General features: G+C 34.9%; 1 protein-coding gene across 1 annotated transcript; it reads right to left on the bottom strand.

The window, feature by feature from the left end:
* Positions 1 to 2,849: 2,849 nt before the first annotated feature.
* LOC128017539 (V-set and immunoglobulin domain-containing protein 10-like 2) lies at positions 2,850 to 16,147 on the bottom strand. The gene is made up of 13 exons (XM_052602943.1): positions 16,012 to 16,147; positions 13,455 to 13,703; positions 12,693 to 12,932; positions 12,298 to 12,570; positions 11,899 to 12,015; positions 11,749 to 11,788; positions 7,702 to 7,754; positions 6,697 to 6,732; positions 6,255 to 6,503; positions 4,930 to 5,172; positions 4,535 to 4,807; positions 4,100 to 4,216; positions 2,850 to 4,012 (listed from the first exon to the last, which is right to left on the bottom strand). The coding sequence occupies exons 1-13, from the start codon at positions 16,145 to 16,147 to the stop codon at positions 3,969 to 3,971; spliced, it is 2,070 nt and encodes a 689-aa protein (XP_052458903.1). The 3' UTR covers positions 2,850 to 3,968.
* Positions 16,148 to 17,258: the final 1,111 nt, after the last annotated feature.

The following is a 17,258-nucleotide window of genomic DNA, read 5'->3' as shown; positions in this document are numbered from 1 at the left end:
CAATCGCTGTTTTTAAGTAAACTCACTCTAAAAAGAGAAACGCACAGATGCGAATACAATGCAACTTCCATTTCTCTCTCTCTCTCTCTCTCAAATAGGCAATATTTGAGAAAATGGTTTAGCGACTTGGGGGATTTGTCTACAGCAGTTATCGCCCTGATCAGACATATGCTGTGTATCATGCAGTCTGTAATGATATGAAGTTAGCAAATATTAGCGTTTTTTTTTGCAAACATTACTTTGAGTAACATGATCGTTAATATGAACACACAATTGAATGGAACATAAAACACATGATTACTTTTCGTTAAAATCTTTATTTATGCCTAAAAAGCTTACATTTATGTGTCTTTTTCTTCGCTGTAGCATCCATGTTGCCGAGATAACTCATACCCCTTTGTTTGAAGTGTGGACCCGGAAAATCTTCGTTTGAAGGGCTATCTGGCCCTTCCCCTTCCCCTACCCCTCCAGCCAAAAGAGAATCAAGCTACCCCTTCAAGTGAACACGCGAAACAGAGGGGTAGGAAGGGCTAAGGGGTAGAATTGGGATTGGGCCTAAGTCTTTGGTTCTTTTAATTGTGATGATTTTGGCTCACATTTAACTAAAACCCACCAATTTACTATCTCAACAAATTAGAATACTTCATTTACTGTATATGTTCTCAATACTTGGTAGGGGCTCCTTTTGCTTAAATTACTTCCTTATTTTGGCGTGGAATGGAGGTGATGGGTTTGTGGTACTGCTGAGGTGATATGGAAACCCAGGTTTCTTTGACAGTGGCCTTCAGCTCAACTGTATTTTTTTTTTTTGGTCTCTTGTTTCTCATTTTCCACTTGACAATACCCCATTGATTCTCTCTGCGGTTCAGGTCTGGTGAGTTTACTGGCCAGTCAAGCACACCAACACCATGGTCAGGTAAAATTACCACCTTTTGGTGCTTTTGGCAGTGTGTATATTTAGTATAAATAAAATGCTTAAGTACTGTTAAAGTCAGATACTCTAAAACTTTCAGAATTTTATACGAACCCCGAAGGAGCATCTTTGACAAAGAAATACTCCATCATATGTCCAACTCGTTCTTTTAAACTTTGCCCATGTTTAGCATGAGCATCCAACTCTTTAACTGTGTAAATAAGTCAGAATCAATGAAACAGCATTAGACTTTCCCTTTAAGGACTACTTGGAAGGTTTGTCATAATACAGCGATTGCACAGTGATTGCAAATGCACAGAACATGGGTGCGGCGTTGGTTGCAAGATTGTCCAAGCTTAAAGGGAAGTTAAAGTGCCATGTGTATATTTTCAAATCATGGTGGTTGAAGAAGGAGGAACAACTGATGGAAACGACATTTAAAATCAGCAAATGCATCTCAACACAACATAAAAAAAGTTATTCATTGGCAGTAGCATACCGTTGTGTTTCAGTCAGGGTCTTCAGTAAGCAACTGTAAACTACATTCCTTAACACATCTATCATACACATCTCTGTAATAGCTAACACAGCCATATGCATATCATTTGCATATTATGCTGCACACAGGCTCTCAACGACAATGAAATAACAATGATCAACAATTTCAACAGTAGACTGGATTAGGGAGGGTTAAATTCAGATTAAATTTCCCTACATGGATCATGGATCCACCTATGCACGATTCACTGTGAACATTCACGTCACTCTAAAATGATGACGCGCTCACAGCTGCAGAACTATACAAATGCTGGACATACACAAATCCATACAACAGTATTTTCAAACAACACGTACACCTCAATAACAATGTGCATGAATCATTACTCGTCAAAGAGTTAAGCACTCACCTGTCACTTGAATATAAAGTATGTGAGTCTGTCATTCCATGTCCCTTTGCTCATATAAAAAATAAAAAAATAAACATGGTCAAATAACTTTTTGTGCTCGGTGCTAGCTGTTAGCCACTCATAGGCGCAATCTTTGAAATGCCGCACAAAACCACAAATTCAGTTTAAGTAGTTTATGCTTCAGTTATTCCTCTTTTGTCTGCAAAAGTCTGGATAACAAGATCTGGAGTAGAGGCGACGTTGACAGCAGCTTGGAAATTCCCAACTAAACGATGGACACTGTGTTGACAAATTGGGCTACTTTAACAATGTTGCCGCAGGTTGTTTTTCATGTCTGCTGGTCCAGTTTTTGCACTTAAATCGTTATTGTGAGAAGGATTATTTCTTCCGCATCTCATCCAATGCCTCTTTTGTTGGTTCCAAAACATAATATTTTAAAGCTAGTAATGGAGGCTTGAGTCATTGATAGCATTCTAATGCAGTTATTAATTAAGTCTTTAGAAAGAAAGACAGAAACACACAGAGAAAGAAAGAGAGAGCGAGAGAGCTTGTGTGATTTCGGCTGCAGCAGCATCTCTAAACAGCTCTGTTATTACTTCAGAAATGTCATGTTTAATTACTTTCGGAAAATTGTCAGTCATGTTGTTGTTTTTGTTATTCCTGTAATTTCTGTTATTACAGTTTCACTATGCAAAGTGATATGGACATGTAATGCGGTCAGGAGAGCTGCGGGCAACTATATTCAACGTGTGTTTCCCAGAAAATATTTGCACACCTCAGAACGTTCATCAGCCAATCAGATTCAAGCATTCAACTTTACCGTAGTGTAATTATTGATAATTGATAAGCAGGATTTTTTTTTAAAAATGCCATTATAAAGGATATCCTCTCCTGCTTCCACATTGGGAACATTTCTGATCTCCAGCTCCTCTTTACATCACTCATATAACAGTTCAAATTCACATTCACATTGTTGTTCTTCATATTGCCACACAAAATAAAAACTACCACCCAATAAGCAAGGCAAGTTTATTTATAAATCATTTCATACACAAAGTGCAAGTTGTTAATGTTTGTACAGTATGTTATGTCACTGATCATTACACAATATGCAATTGTTTTGTCCTGATGTTATGTGTTGAGGACCACAATGGAAATAAGTCCTGGACTTTATTGTGTTTTTATCCTCGATTGTATCTGATGCCTTTTTTTTTTAATGTTTACTGTAAGGCTTTCTTGATATAATAAATCAAAAAAAAAAAAAAAAATGTTATTCATCATGATAGTGGCTAATTGCTCTCTGTATCTCTGCCATCAACAAAACATAAATTTGTTACATTAATAAAGGATCTACAAAAGATTATTGCTGCCTCGGGAGACTTGACATACAATTCAGTTCACTCATGTGCTTAAAGATTATAAACATCACATGGAGCGCATTGCATTGTAGGAAAAATAATATCCTATGCATTGTCTTGAGTTGCAAAGATCAGATTTCCGCAAATGTAGCAGGTAATCTGCCAATTCCTTGAATACAAACATTTCACATACTATACACATTGCATAATGCAACAGTATTTAAATGGTATTATATTATTTCACAGCTTCTGTACTGATTTCAGTGTACTTGAGTTTTATTTAACATATTCTGGCAAATAGAGTAGATCATCCAGGAATTCCATGCATACAGAAAGTTTGCATACTGTAACCATTATACATGGTAATTGTACATTGTACAAGTAGTATAATAGTATGCCATTTCGAACACAGCAAAAGGTGTTAAGCACTTTTTACAATAAACCGATTCAAACCAGCCCTAAATAACAGTAATGAAGATATACCTTTGCCTCAGCATATTGAAAAACAGAAGAAAAAGCCAAGAAATTACTCAAACGGAGCTGCAGTAGTTTATAGATCATTTGAGAAAGAAAGAAAGAAAGAAAGAAAGAAAGAAAGAGAAAGTGAAGCGAAGTGCATGTGGCCAAGTGGTGACCCATACTTGCACACACAGTAGTGCACACACACACACCTGCATGTATTTTTAGCATGTATTTTGTCTAATTCAGAAAAAATTATAAGCTAAATTTAACTAAATAATGTTGAAAAAGAGAAAAACTTTGTTTTTTAATCATCAGGATTGCAGACTTTCAATCCTTTGTAACAGTATATTGATTGACCTCATTTGATTCATCTGTAAAACACACAACATTATGGAGTAAGTGACATTTTAATTGAAGTTAACAATGATAGATCAGGTTAAACCCATCGTTAGAAGAACCATGAGCTCTGTAGCACTTGACTCCCAGAATGATGGACACTAGCAGATATAGAGAAGCTGCCAGCAGAAAACTGAGCAGTTTGAGAGCTGAGAGAAGCAGCAATGGGGCTTCAGAACCTGGAAAAAAACACACAGACAAATAATTGATGAAATACTTTATCCTCATACCCTCTAGCACAACTAACTGTTCCCATTTATCTTTTTTCTGCTTTTGAAATGCTGCATTAAAATAAAGAACAATTACATGCCAAACTGAAAATTACACTCTATATAATTTTGCCATTTTGTAGGCATTAGAGTTTGCCTGTGTTTAACACAGCCATGAATTAAAAAGTGTCATATAATTATTAATTAATTTAATCAATCACATTATAATTTCCACATAAGCAAAAGTTGATTAGTGTCTGAATGTTGTCAGATTGATGAGATTCTCACCTGATACAGTGAGTGTAACTTTATCACTGGTGTGTGAGTATCGTGATCCTCCTGTTTCTCTTCCAGTGCAGCTGTAATTACCTGTGTGAGATTCATTAACAGAACTGATTCGGTATTCCTGAGACTGACTGACATGAATCTCTGAATCATCTTTATTCCAGCTGTAGCTCCAGTTGATGACGTCTGTCTGCTGTATGTCACACGAGAGAGTGACTGTCTGTCCTCTGGACACACGTCCATCAGGCTGGACACGCACTACAGGCTTGGGTCTCTCTGTGCAAAACAAACTGAAGTTACTTTAACTGACAGCACATGATATTGTGATTGGGGGACATTAATCTTCATAATATTATTGTAAACTCTAAATCAGATTGTCCTGTAAAAACAGCACTGACCTCTTACTGTTAGCATGACTCCTTGGCTTTGTGTGGTTTTATTTTGTACAGTACACGAATATCTACCTCCATCAGAGACTCTCACTTCTCTCAGTGTTTCTGTTTCAGAATCAGCTTTTATTCTCTTAAAGTCTTTGAACCAGTAAGTTGTCCGTGCAGTTGACCGTCTCACATCACAGATCAGAGTAACTGTGTCTCCAGTGAACACTGAACTCTGGGGCTTTACAGTTACAATGGGATCGTCTGTAAATATTTCATGATACAATTTTGAGTTAATAAATAGTCTTGAGAGATTATCTTTCACTACTAATGACTTCTATAATCTATATTAATGATGATTTAACATCATTAGCCTTCACATTCAGGTAATTCTTTATTCATCTTTATGTTCCTCCAAAATATTAGGTTCATGAACAGTGAACTCAATGAAGGTACATGAGGATAGAAATCATGAGATCCAAAAAATAAATAATCAATTCATGCTTAAATGCTCAAGAAGACCTTCTCAGAATTTTCTTTCAGGTTGTAATATTTGTAAAAAATAAAATAAAAATACAAATCCTTCTTTAAGATACAGGAAGTAAGTGTTCACATGGTCATGATCAATACTTGGACGGAGATCTACATGTAGTCTGATGCTTAAATTTAACGAAAGTTTGTAAGGAATAGAAAGGAGATTAAAAATACATTGTTTATTGAAGATGGCTCGGATTCATCTTATCTGTGTTGAGATTAATATTCCAACAAAAAGTAAAATTTTTACTACATTTTCTGATTAAGATCCTGACGTGTATCATTGATGATCACTCACCTGAAACAGTCAGATTCACAGCATTACTCCATTCAGAGCAGACTGATTGTCTGCAGGCTTTACACTTGCAGGACTGTGTGAGCTCCACAGTGATCAAGAAATCATCTTCATCTTTAGAGTTGTGCTGTTTATCTCCACACTGCAATGTGTATGTCCAATCATAACCCTTTATTTCACATACGAGAATGACAGTATCTCCTCTGAATATCTGTGGTGGTTTCTTCTCAACAATCAGACGAGGTTTAGCTGCCTCTATAAGAACCAGACAAACAGAAGTTATGGTGAAACATATAAATAAGCCACAATAATCTACACATGTATCCGTTTTTATTTCTTGTCTTTGTCCAGGAATGGTGAAATACTGTATATTGAAAGCACTTACTGCTGTGTGCCAATGAAGCCACTTGCCCTGCACGATGAGAACAATAAACTCACTTTATTTTCAACCTTCTCCTTTTCTTCTGTGCTACTAAATGTCATATACAAATAATGTAGTGAAGCTCATCAGACTCACGTGATATAGTCAGTGTAACAGCATCACTGATCTCTGACTTCTGTCCATCACTTCTCCTCTCTCCTCTACATGTGACGTTACTGCTAGTGTCAGATACACCAGTTCTGATGCTCAGTTCTCTGTCAGAGCTGAAGGGATGAGATGACCCCTCTATAAACCAGCTGTATGTCCAGTCATCTTCAGGTCCTGGTATTTCACATCTGACAGTGAGGGGTTCATGCTCTAAAATCACTGCAGCCTTAGGTTTCCCTTTAATTAATATAACATTAAAAAAAACATGAGTATATTAAATATGAGTAATATTATAAATGGTAATTTCATTCAGAGCTTATTTATATCATTTAGGACACAACAAATGACATTACAAACACATAACACACAATATGCTATATTCACTCCCTACACAGTTACGTGGGAAGATTTAAAGAGATATATAAATCACCTTGAGTGTTTCCAGTGTGGATGTTTGAAATAAGCACTAAAAAAAAAGCACAAATAAACACTATATGAATATCTGGTTAGAAATTCCACATTCATTTTCATAAATAAATGTATAGTTTAAATCACCATATGAAAAATCCATGCTGATTATAAGGTGGAAGACTGAAATGAAACCAGGCTCATTAACAGAACACCAATTTACTAATAATTGTATAAATATTACTGTAAGACAAGCAGAAAATTGCCAAGCAGTAAACTGATCTTGATCTTGTGCTTATGTTGAGACCTCTGCTGTAGTGATGAGGAGCACTAGAGATCTTAAAGACATCCTCAATTCATCTGAACTTCATTCTTGAGAAAATATAGCATTGATTTACCGCACATTAACAACAGAGTCACAGTCAGGCTACACTGAATTAACTGGTTTAAGACATTTCAGACAAACACTGCTGGATTGTGTTGTTTGCTCAGCAAGGAAGTGTGAAGAAAATAGTTGCCGTAGTTGAATGCAGATATTATTTTCCATGACATCAGTGATTCATGTGGAAAGTGGCATCATTGTGGTCAGTAACGTCACTGGTCAGTGTATGTGTTACTGTAGGACCACAAGCCATCTCATCTATATATGGTTATTATATTTCTATACCATTCAACAAATCAATTTCCAGAACAACAAGATCTCAGTGTATGAGTTATACATCACAAGTAAAGCCTAAATGTAGACGAACTAACTGCTAGTGAAGATCAACTGAAGCACATCGGAGTATTTCTTCTTCACACACAGATAGGTCTATCAAGAGCTACAGATAGATTTGATACTCTATCACCAGTTATTATTGACATGAATAATAAAAATGTGAAATAGATATTATTAAATACAATACACTGAATCACTATATCATTATGAAAATAGCGCATAAATGAAAAAATATACTCACAGAGCATTAGAAGAAGTGAACAGATCTCCATACTGATCTATTAATGACACACTGTCAAACACACAGACTGTGTAATAGACTCAACACTTCCTGTGCAAACACATGACAAGAAGAGACTCTCCTGTTTGGTGGACATATGTCCATGTGATGAGACACAATCACAACTGAACTCAACACACTGTGTTTTAGTGTATTATAGGCACACTATAGGAGCAAAACGGTTAAATCTAGGTTTCATGGTCTTAATGTTTTTGGTCTCTCAAATTTTTAAAATCTTTTCATGTGTACCCAACATTATTTATACAGTGAAGACTATCCAGTGTTATTTTACAGATTAATAGATTATTCAGTTTAGTAATTCTGCACTGAAACATTACTGTTAGACCTACCTGAAAAACTTACAATACTGTTAGTTTAATTTGTAACTTGTAATGTTTTTTTTTTGTGCTATTGCTTGTCATTTATTTAATTGATCAAATTGTCTTTTTTAGTTCAAATGAGTTTGAGTGCATGTGGTTCGTGGGAGGGGAGGTTTAAGCACCAGGAAGAAGGGGCGTTGTCCATGGGAAACAGTCCTGCCAACACAGCTGGAAACAAATCTGACTTTTACTCCTCTATATCTGTTTGTTCACTGATCCCATCAGTCTGAACTGTAAAAAAAAAAAAAAAAAAAGAAGAAAAAAAATTTATGGAATAAGTGACATTTTAATGAAAGTTAACAATGATGGATCAGGTTAAACCCATCTGTAGAAGAGCACTTGAGAAAGAGAGAGGCTCTGTAGCATTTGACTCCCAGTATGATGGACGCTCTCTTACGAAAAAGAAGTTTATTCAAGTGTGCTATTAGTAAACTTCTTTTAAAGTTAAAATAGGAAAGTATGTTTTTAGTTTACTTTTTATGTACTTCTCATAAATGGGCTTTAGGTACTTCTCAGAAATATACTTAAAATAACATTTAATATATTTAACTTATACTTACAAAAAGTCTTAGAATCCGTGTTTTTGTTGTTATACAGTAGAGGGCGCTAGTACACATCTTCTGTAAAGGATTAAAAAAACACATTATGAAGAAAAAGAAACAACATACTATCACATGTAATCTAACAAAATCATCTGACATCAAACAGCATCAAAACTGTATTAATTATACAGTTATACAGAACTTATAGGTATACTTAATTAGTAAACTATCAGTATACCTTTAAGTTCACTTTCAGTATAATTGCAATACAAAATTCAAACATAGTAAACTACTAATGTACTCAAAGTTTGCTACAGTTATACTTAAAAGTATACTTTTATATACTAGAAAGTGGGCCAATATTTAGTCCCAAGGAGTATTGAAAGAGAACACTTACAAGTATACTACTAGAACACTGATATGTGTATAATTCCTACATAAAGTATACACATATACAAATATACTAGAACTTTACTTTAAGTACACTTAGTAAAATAAACTTGAAGTACACTATTTTTTGGTAAGGTTTAGCAGATATGGAGAAGCTGACAGTAGAAAACTGATTTGTTACATGCATTTACAGCCAAAAATCAGAAACCAGACCTCAACAGCTCAGGTCTATCATTCTATATTTCATCAGCTCAGTTATCTCCATCTCCATTCTGTCAAATCAATTCAATGTCTCAATAACTGGAACTGGAGATGTGCATTTCTAAGATTCATAACTGAAAACCACAGTGTAAATTTAAAGTCACTGGACGGCAGATCTTATTTCAGACGGCATGAGTAATTCATATGGTTGATTTCATCATTGTGGGCACAGTTTGGGTAACTGCAGAAGTGCAACGTCTCACAACATCATCTATTTAAGTCAATTATTCAGCTTCTACCCCGGTTACAAAACCTCAAGTCTTTGTTCAGAAGTTTAAGTTTCAAGATATTTATCAGGATTTTGTCCTTAATAAATGGTCTTGTGAGCAGACCTACTTTTCAAAACAGTTAATTCTAAACCTCTGTTGCTACAATAATTTCAAAATATAACTTTAGAGCAAATAGAAACTTGAGCCATTACTATGCAATAATAAGAGGAGATAGAGAGAGAGGCGTGTGTGTGGTCATGTGGCTCGCTACTGAGAAATGTTTTTTTAGTTGCAGACTCTTTGCAAATATTGAAAAAGTTAACCGCTGTGTGTGTCGATCTGCACATACTGTATGTGTGTGGCTTGGGGAGAAAGAACGAAAGGAAGAAAGCCTACTTTCTACAAACAATTAAGTTAATTCCATGGGAAAGGTGTGGAGATTGTTCATCATTTATTTTGTTTGCTCTTCACTATAGTTTGTAGGAATCTTTGAATAATTTGGCAGAGTACAGACCTGGAGCTACTTCATAGCTGTGCATTTACTGGAAAACAACACACTAGTTCCGCTACCAATCAGAATCAAGCATTCAAAAGCCTTGTGCTATAAACATGGTAATTTTGGTGTTGAACTATTCAGCTCTGTTTCAGCAGTTTCCAGTACAACAAAACCTGACATCAAATCAAGAATCCCCAAAAGACATTAATGTTGCCTTACACTCTTTTTACTCTTCTTGCTGATGATGACCCTGACTCTTCTGCGTCTTTTCTATCCAACCTTGATTTACCTAGGCTGTCAGATGCGGATCCGGATCACCTACCTGAACTCAGATTTGGAAAATTGGTCTTGTCTTCCTAGTTCTTTTCAGGCTTCTATATCGATTAATATGGTGGAACAAATTTGATGCATGTGTTTCATGGTATATATGGGATGGGAAACATTTGACATTTTGACTTTGATTTTGCAATTGCACAATGTTTTGCGTAATACACTTTGCATTTAGAGTTCTCTTTGTTCTTTGGGCTTACTTTATTTTTATGCTGAAAATACAAAAATTCTATACTGTATTACTTGCAGTACTAACAGTATGCAATATATTTGCTGTACTGAGTTGTGAATTATTTACTTTTATTTATGGAAAAATTATTTTCTATGCAATAAAAAATATATATATATATATATATATATATATATATATATATCTGTAACTACATGCCCTGGAACGCTGTGCTGTCAATTTTTTGATGTAGTGTCTAATGAATGCTGATGAGTGTTTATATATTGACTGGCTGTGTTTATGTTTTGAAAGCATTCTTTGATTTTGAGAACAGAGCAAATGGTTTTGAGGCAAGTGTTTGGTTTTGCCAGAAGAGTCAGGGGTTTTGTGAATGCAGTTTAAAGACTGGGTTTTGTGTTTAAAGTTTTGACAATATGGGTGAAGGTTTCAAGAAATGTGTTTTAGCAATTGTGAAATACTGTAATATATTTGAAACATTCTGTAGCCTACTGTATAAAATGCTATAGAGATAAAGATAACGTCATTTGACTTTATCGGATATTTACTGTAGATTAAAGTAGAATTGATGTGCTACTGCTGATATTGTTTTCAGATACACAGCAATAGTTTTGTAGTTTACAATCGCATGCACATATATACATATAAAAGTGTAACATTTATAATTATTACTCAGTTCACTCACACACTTGAAGATTTAACATCACATGGAGCGCATTGTGGGTAACAAAACAGCTTCTACACTGATTTCAGTGTACAGAGTTACATTTAACATATTCTGGCAAATAGAGTAGTTCATCCGGGTTTATGCATACAGAAAGTTTGCATACTGTGTCCATTATACGTAACGGAAAGAGTGGTAAGATAGTGTGGCATTTCGAACACAGCAAAAGGTGTTAGTGCTTTTTACAGTGCACTGTTTCAAACCAGCTTGACTAACAGTAATGAAGATATGCATTTGCCTCAGCATTTTAAAAACAGAAAAAAGCCAAGAAACAACTCAAAGGGGAGCTGCAGTAGTTTATAGATCATTTGAGAAAGAAATAAAGTGAAGTGAAGTGAAGTGAAGTGTGGCCAAGTATGGTGACCCATACTTGGAATTTGAGCTCTGCATTTAACCAATCCAAGTGCACATCCATAGTAGTACACACACACACACACACACACACACACACAGAGCATGTATTTTGTCAGAAAATTATAGACTAAATTTAACTAAACAATTTTTAAAAAAGAGAAAAAACATAGGTTTTTTTATTCATCAGGACTGGGGTTGTTTACTCCTCTGTAACAGTATATTGATTGATCTCATTTGATTCAGCTGTAAAACACACAACATATGGAGTAAGTGACATTTTAATTGAAGTTAACAATGATAGATCAGGTTAAACCCATCATTAGAAGAACATCTGAGAAAGAGAGAGATCTCACCATGAGCTCTGTAGCACTTGACTCCCAGAATGATGGACACTAGCAGATATAGAGAAGCTGCCAGCAGAAAACTGAGCAGTTTGAGAGCTGAGAGAAGCAGCAATGGGGCTTCAGAACCTGGAAAAAAACACACAGGCAAATAATTGATGAAATACTTTTTCCTCATACCCTCTTTTTTTTTGCTTTTGAAATGCTGCCATAAAATAAAGAACAATTACATGCAAAACTGTAAATTATAATTTTGCCATTTTGTAGACATTAGAATTGGCTTGGTTTAACACAGCCTTGAGTTAAAATGTGTCATATAATTATTAATTAATTTAATCAATCACATTATAATTTCCACATAAGCAAAAGTTGATTAGTGTCTGAATGTTGTCAGATTGATGAGATTCTCACCTGATACAGTGAGTGTAACTTTATCACTGGTGTGTGAGTATCGTGATCCTCCTGTTTCTCTTCCAGTGCAGCTGTAATCACCTGTGTGAGATTCATTAACAGAACTGATTCGGTATTCCTGAGACTGACTGACATGAATCTCTGAATCATCTTTATTCCAGCTGTAGCTCCAGTTGATGACGTCTGTCTGCTGTATGTCACACGAGAGAGTGACTGTCTGTCCTCTGGACACACGTCCATCAGGCTGGACACGCACTACAGGCTTCGGTCTCTCTGTGCAAAACAAACTGAAGTTACTTTAACTGACAGCACATGATATTGTGATTGGGGGACATTAATCTTCATAATATTATTGTAAACTCAAAATCTGATTATCCTGTAAAAACAGCACTGACCTCTTACTGTTAGCTCGACTCCTTGGCTTTGTGTGGTTTTATTTTGTACAGCACACGAATATCTTCCTCCATCAGAGACTCTCACTTCTCTCAGTGTTACTGTTGCAGAAACAGCTTTTATTCTCTTAAAGTCTTTGAACCAGTAAATTGTCCGTGCAGTTGACCATCCCACATCACAGATCAGAGTAACTGTGTCTCCAGTGAACACTGAACTCTGGGGCTTTACAGTTACAATGGGATCTGTAAATATTTCATGATACAATTTTGAGTTAATAAATAGTCTTGAGAGATTATCTTTCAGTACTTATGACTTCTATAATCTATATTAATGATGATTTAACATCATTAGCCTTCACATTCAGGTAATTCTTTATTCATCTTTATGTTCCTTCAAAATATTAGGTTCATGAACAAACTCTCATAATGAAGGCACATGAGGATAGAAATCATGAGATCCAAAAAATAAATAATCAATTCATGCTTAAATGCTTTTTTTAAAAAAAAAAAAATCATTCTTTAAGATACAGGAAGTAAGTTATCACATGGTCATGATCAATACTGTATCAGATTGGAGATTTAGTCTGATGCTTAAATTTAACGAAAGTTTGTAAGGTATAGAAAGGAGATTAAAAAGACATTGTTTATTGAAGATGGCTCAGATTCATTTTATCTATGTTGAGATTAATATTCCAACAAAAATATATATTTTTTTACTATATCATCTGAGTAAGATCCTGACGTGTATCATTGATGATCACTCACCTGAAACAGTCAGATTCACAGCATTACTCCATTCAGAGCAGAATGATCCTCTGCAGGCTTTACACTTGCAGGACTGTGTGAGCTCCACAGTGATCAAGAAATCAAAATCTTTAGAGTTGTGCTGTTTATCTCCACACTGCAATGTGTATTTCCAATTACCCCCCTCATTGTCACATTCGAGTTTGACAGTATCTCCTCTGAATATCTGTGATGGTTTTTTCTCAAACTTCAGACGAGGTTTAGGTGGCTCTGTAACAACAGAACAAACAGAAGTTATGGTGAAACATCTTAATAAGTCACAATAATCTACACATGTATGTGTTTAGTTTGTGTCTTTGTCCAGGAATGCTGCAATACAATGGATTTCACATCTGACAGTGAGGGGTTCATGATTATCATGCTCTATAGTCACTGCAGCCTTAGATTTCCCTTAATATAATATAACATAAAACAACACTCTGATGTAATTAAAATATGAGTAATCTTATAAATGGTCATTTAATTCAGAGCTCATTTATATCATTTAGGACACAACAAATGACATTACAAACACACAACACACAATATGTTATATTCACTTCCTACACTGAGTTATGTGGGAAGATTTAAAGAGATATATAAATCACCTTGAGTGTGTCCAGTGTGGATGTTTGAAAGAAGCACTAAAAAAAAGCACAAATAGAAAATTCAACATTAATTTTCATTCATAAATGTATAGTTTCAATCACTATATGAACAATCCATACTGATTATAAGGTGGAAGACTGAAATGAAACCAGGCTCATTAACAGATCACCAATTTACTAATAATTGTGTTAATATTACTGTAAGACAAGCAGAAATTGCCAAGCAGTAAACTCTGATCTTGTGCTTATGTTGAGACCTCTGCTGTAGTGATGAGGAGCACTAGAGATCTTAAAGACTTCCTCAATTCATCTGAACTTCATTCTTGAGAAAATACAGCATTGATTTACCGCACATTAACAACAGAGTCACAGTCAGACTACACTGAATTAACTGGTTTAAGACATTTCAGACAAACACTGCTGGATTGTGTTTTTCTCTCAGCAAGGAAGTGTGAATAAAATAGTTGCCGTAGTTGAATGCAGATATTATTTTCCATGACATCAGTAATTCATGTGGGAAGTTGCATCATTGTGGTCAGTAACGTCACTGGTCAGTGTATGCGTTACTGTAGGACTACAAGCCATCTCATCTATATATGGTTATTATATTGCTATACCATTCAACAAATCAATTTCCAGAACAACAAGATCTCAGTGTATGAGTTATACCTCACAAGTAAAGCCTAAATGTAGACGAACTAACTGCTAGTGAAGATCAACTGAAGCACATCAGTATTTCGTGTTCACATACAGATAGGTCTATCAAGAGCTACAGATAGATTTGATACTCTATCACCAGTTAGTATTGACATGAATAATAAAAATGTGAAATAAATATGATTAAATACAATACACTGAATCACTATATCATTATGAAAATAGCGCATAAATGAGAAAATATACTCACAGAGCATTAGAAGAAGTGAACAGATCTCCATACTGATCTATTAATGACACACTGTCAAACACACAGACTGTGTAATAGACTCAGCACTTCCTGTGCAAACACATGACAAGAAGAGACTCTCCTGTTTGGTGGACATATGTCCATGTGATGAGACACAATCACAACTGAACTCAACACACTGTGTTTTAGTGTATTATAGGCACACTATAGGAGCAAAACGGTTAAATCTAGGTTTTCATGGTCTTCATGTTTGTGGTCTCTCAAATTTTGAAAATCTTTTCATGTGTACCCAACATTATTTATACAGTGAAGACTAGTGTTATTTCACAGATTAATAGATTATTCAGTTTAGTAATTCTGCACTGAAACATTACTTTTATACCTACCTGAAAAACTTAAAGTACTGTTAGTTTAATTTGTAACTTGTTGTAATGTAATAAAAAAATAAATAAACTTACACATTTACTCTACAGTTATTTTTGCCGAGCCAATTGTCTTTCCCTCACATATGCAGCTGTATTGCTTTTTTTTCTTCATTATAATGGGCTTGAAGTCCTCATGAGCCAAAATTTAAACTTCTAACTCCGCGTCGGTCGGAGAAGCAATGAATGAGAAATTCATTGTAGTGTTATATTTGGTCTCCAAATATTAAGCATCAGAATTAAGTATTAAGTTGTGTATCACTGCAAGTACACAATATATGACCACAAGAACTTCATATGCTTTTTTGTTTGTGTTTAGATTAATCGTTCAGAGAGGTTTGACCTAACTGTTAAACTAGGTTATCTTCAAATCATCCAAGCAGCCGGTTGATTTATTTGATTATTATGACTAAGTAGGCCTAGCATTAAATTATAACGGAATAACAAATCCATCTTTGAAATCTGATTGGTTGATAACTTTTGACAACGTTTAATTCATGTGCAAAAAGAGTTAATATCTAGTGCATGAGCACAGAGAGATTTGTGAGTGCACAGGACACAGTTTGTTTGAGTGAGAGGAGACATGCTTTAAGTGTGCGCACTCTCTCTGGGTGAGAACAGCTTGTGTCGTGGGTTGCGTGTCCGGTTTGGTTTTGTGTGAGAGCAAAGGAAATCCGCATGCGAGTGGAGAGATTCGCTCTTGTGCATTATATTAATGTGCGTTTGCCCCAGAATCATGCGCTCTCGACATTTGTCATTAAAATAAACCCCATATAGGCTCACATGAATTTCTATGGGGTCAATGGGCTGTTTGCAATCTGACTGCGAATACAATACAAATTATGTTTTATAGATCAGGTATTGTGATACTTGCTACAGATTTCACTCATTACCATGTTACCTTATGATGCGACTAGCTGAAGTGCGACTATAGCTGAAACTGAAGTGTTTATTCAATTAAATGTAAAGCATTCAACTCTGGGCTCGTTTGGAACACGTTTGGGTTTAGATGAAAACCATATTTTATAATCCCACTTTGACTTTTCATGTTTGCAAATGAAAAGTGTTACAGCACCATTTCACAAGATATTTTATCACCATAGCTGATGTTCCTCATTTGAATGTCCCTTTGGATAAATACATTTACCAAATGAACACAAGTAAACGTATTTCAGGGATAAAACACAAACTCTTCTTCATAGCCACTAATTCTAAGCAGCATGCATGCAAAATAGAAAACCATATCATGTTTTATACTTTGGAAACAAATTTATCTTTCTTCAGAATTTTATAATACTTTGGAATATGAAAAGAGAAAGCAATTACAATGGTATTAATAAAAGATGATCTCCTCTTCTCTAGCTATATTTTGAGCACTGATGTTTTAATTTAATTAATTATTATTATTTTATAATATGCCTGAGTTTAATATATATATATATAAATCGTATTTATGTCTGTATGTTGGAGCAACTGTCTGTCTGATTCGCTGTAGTCAATATATTGAATAGTTGCCACGTCATGATTAAAAAAGTTTTTAATAATTTGTACAGCTCTGAAAATGACATTTACAAAGCATATTACATTTTATCATATTATTTTGAAGGGCAAGTTTGAATTTGAGAATTTAATAAATAAACCAGATGAAAACCAAAGGTCGAGTCTCGACTTTACTATATGAAGCTAATCATAATCAGAATTTGTTTTACTGCATAAATTCGCATACCTCAAATGTGCATTTTTAAATGGTAATGTGCTTTAGAAATGTGGTAACAAAAAGCCTAAGGACTACAACATTTGTCCTACTCATCAAGCACACCATAAATGTTAGTAATTTTCATGGAAAATG

Source organism: Carassius gibelio, chromosome A7 (genome assembly GCF_023724105.1).
Source record: "Carassius gibelio isolate Cgi1373 ecotype wild population from Czech Republic chromosome A7, carGib1.2-hapl.c, whole genome shotgun sequence".
Classification (NCBI taxonomy): domain Eukaryota; kingdom Metazoa; phylum Chordata; class Actinopteri; order Cypriniformes; family Cyprinidae; genus Carassius; species Carassius gibelio.
This window is presented reverse-complemented; position numbering and strand designations above follow the sequence as displayed.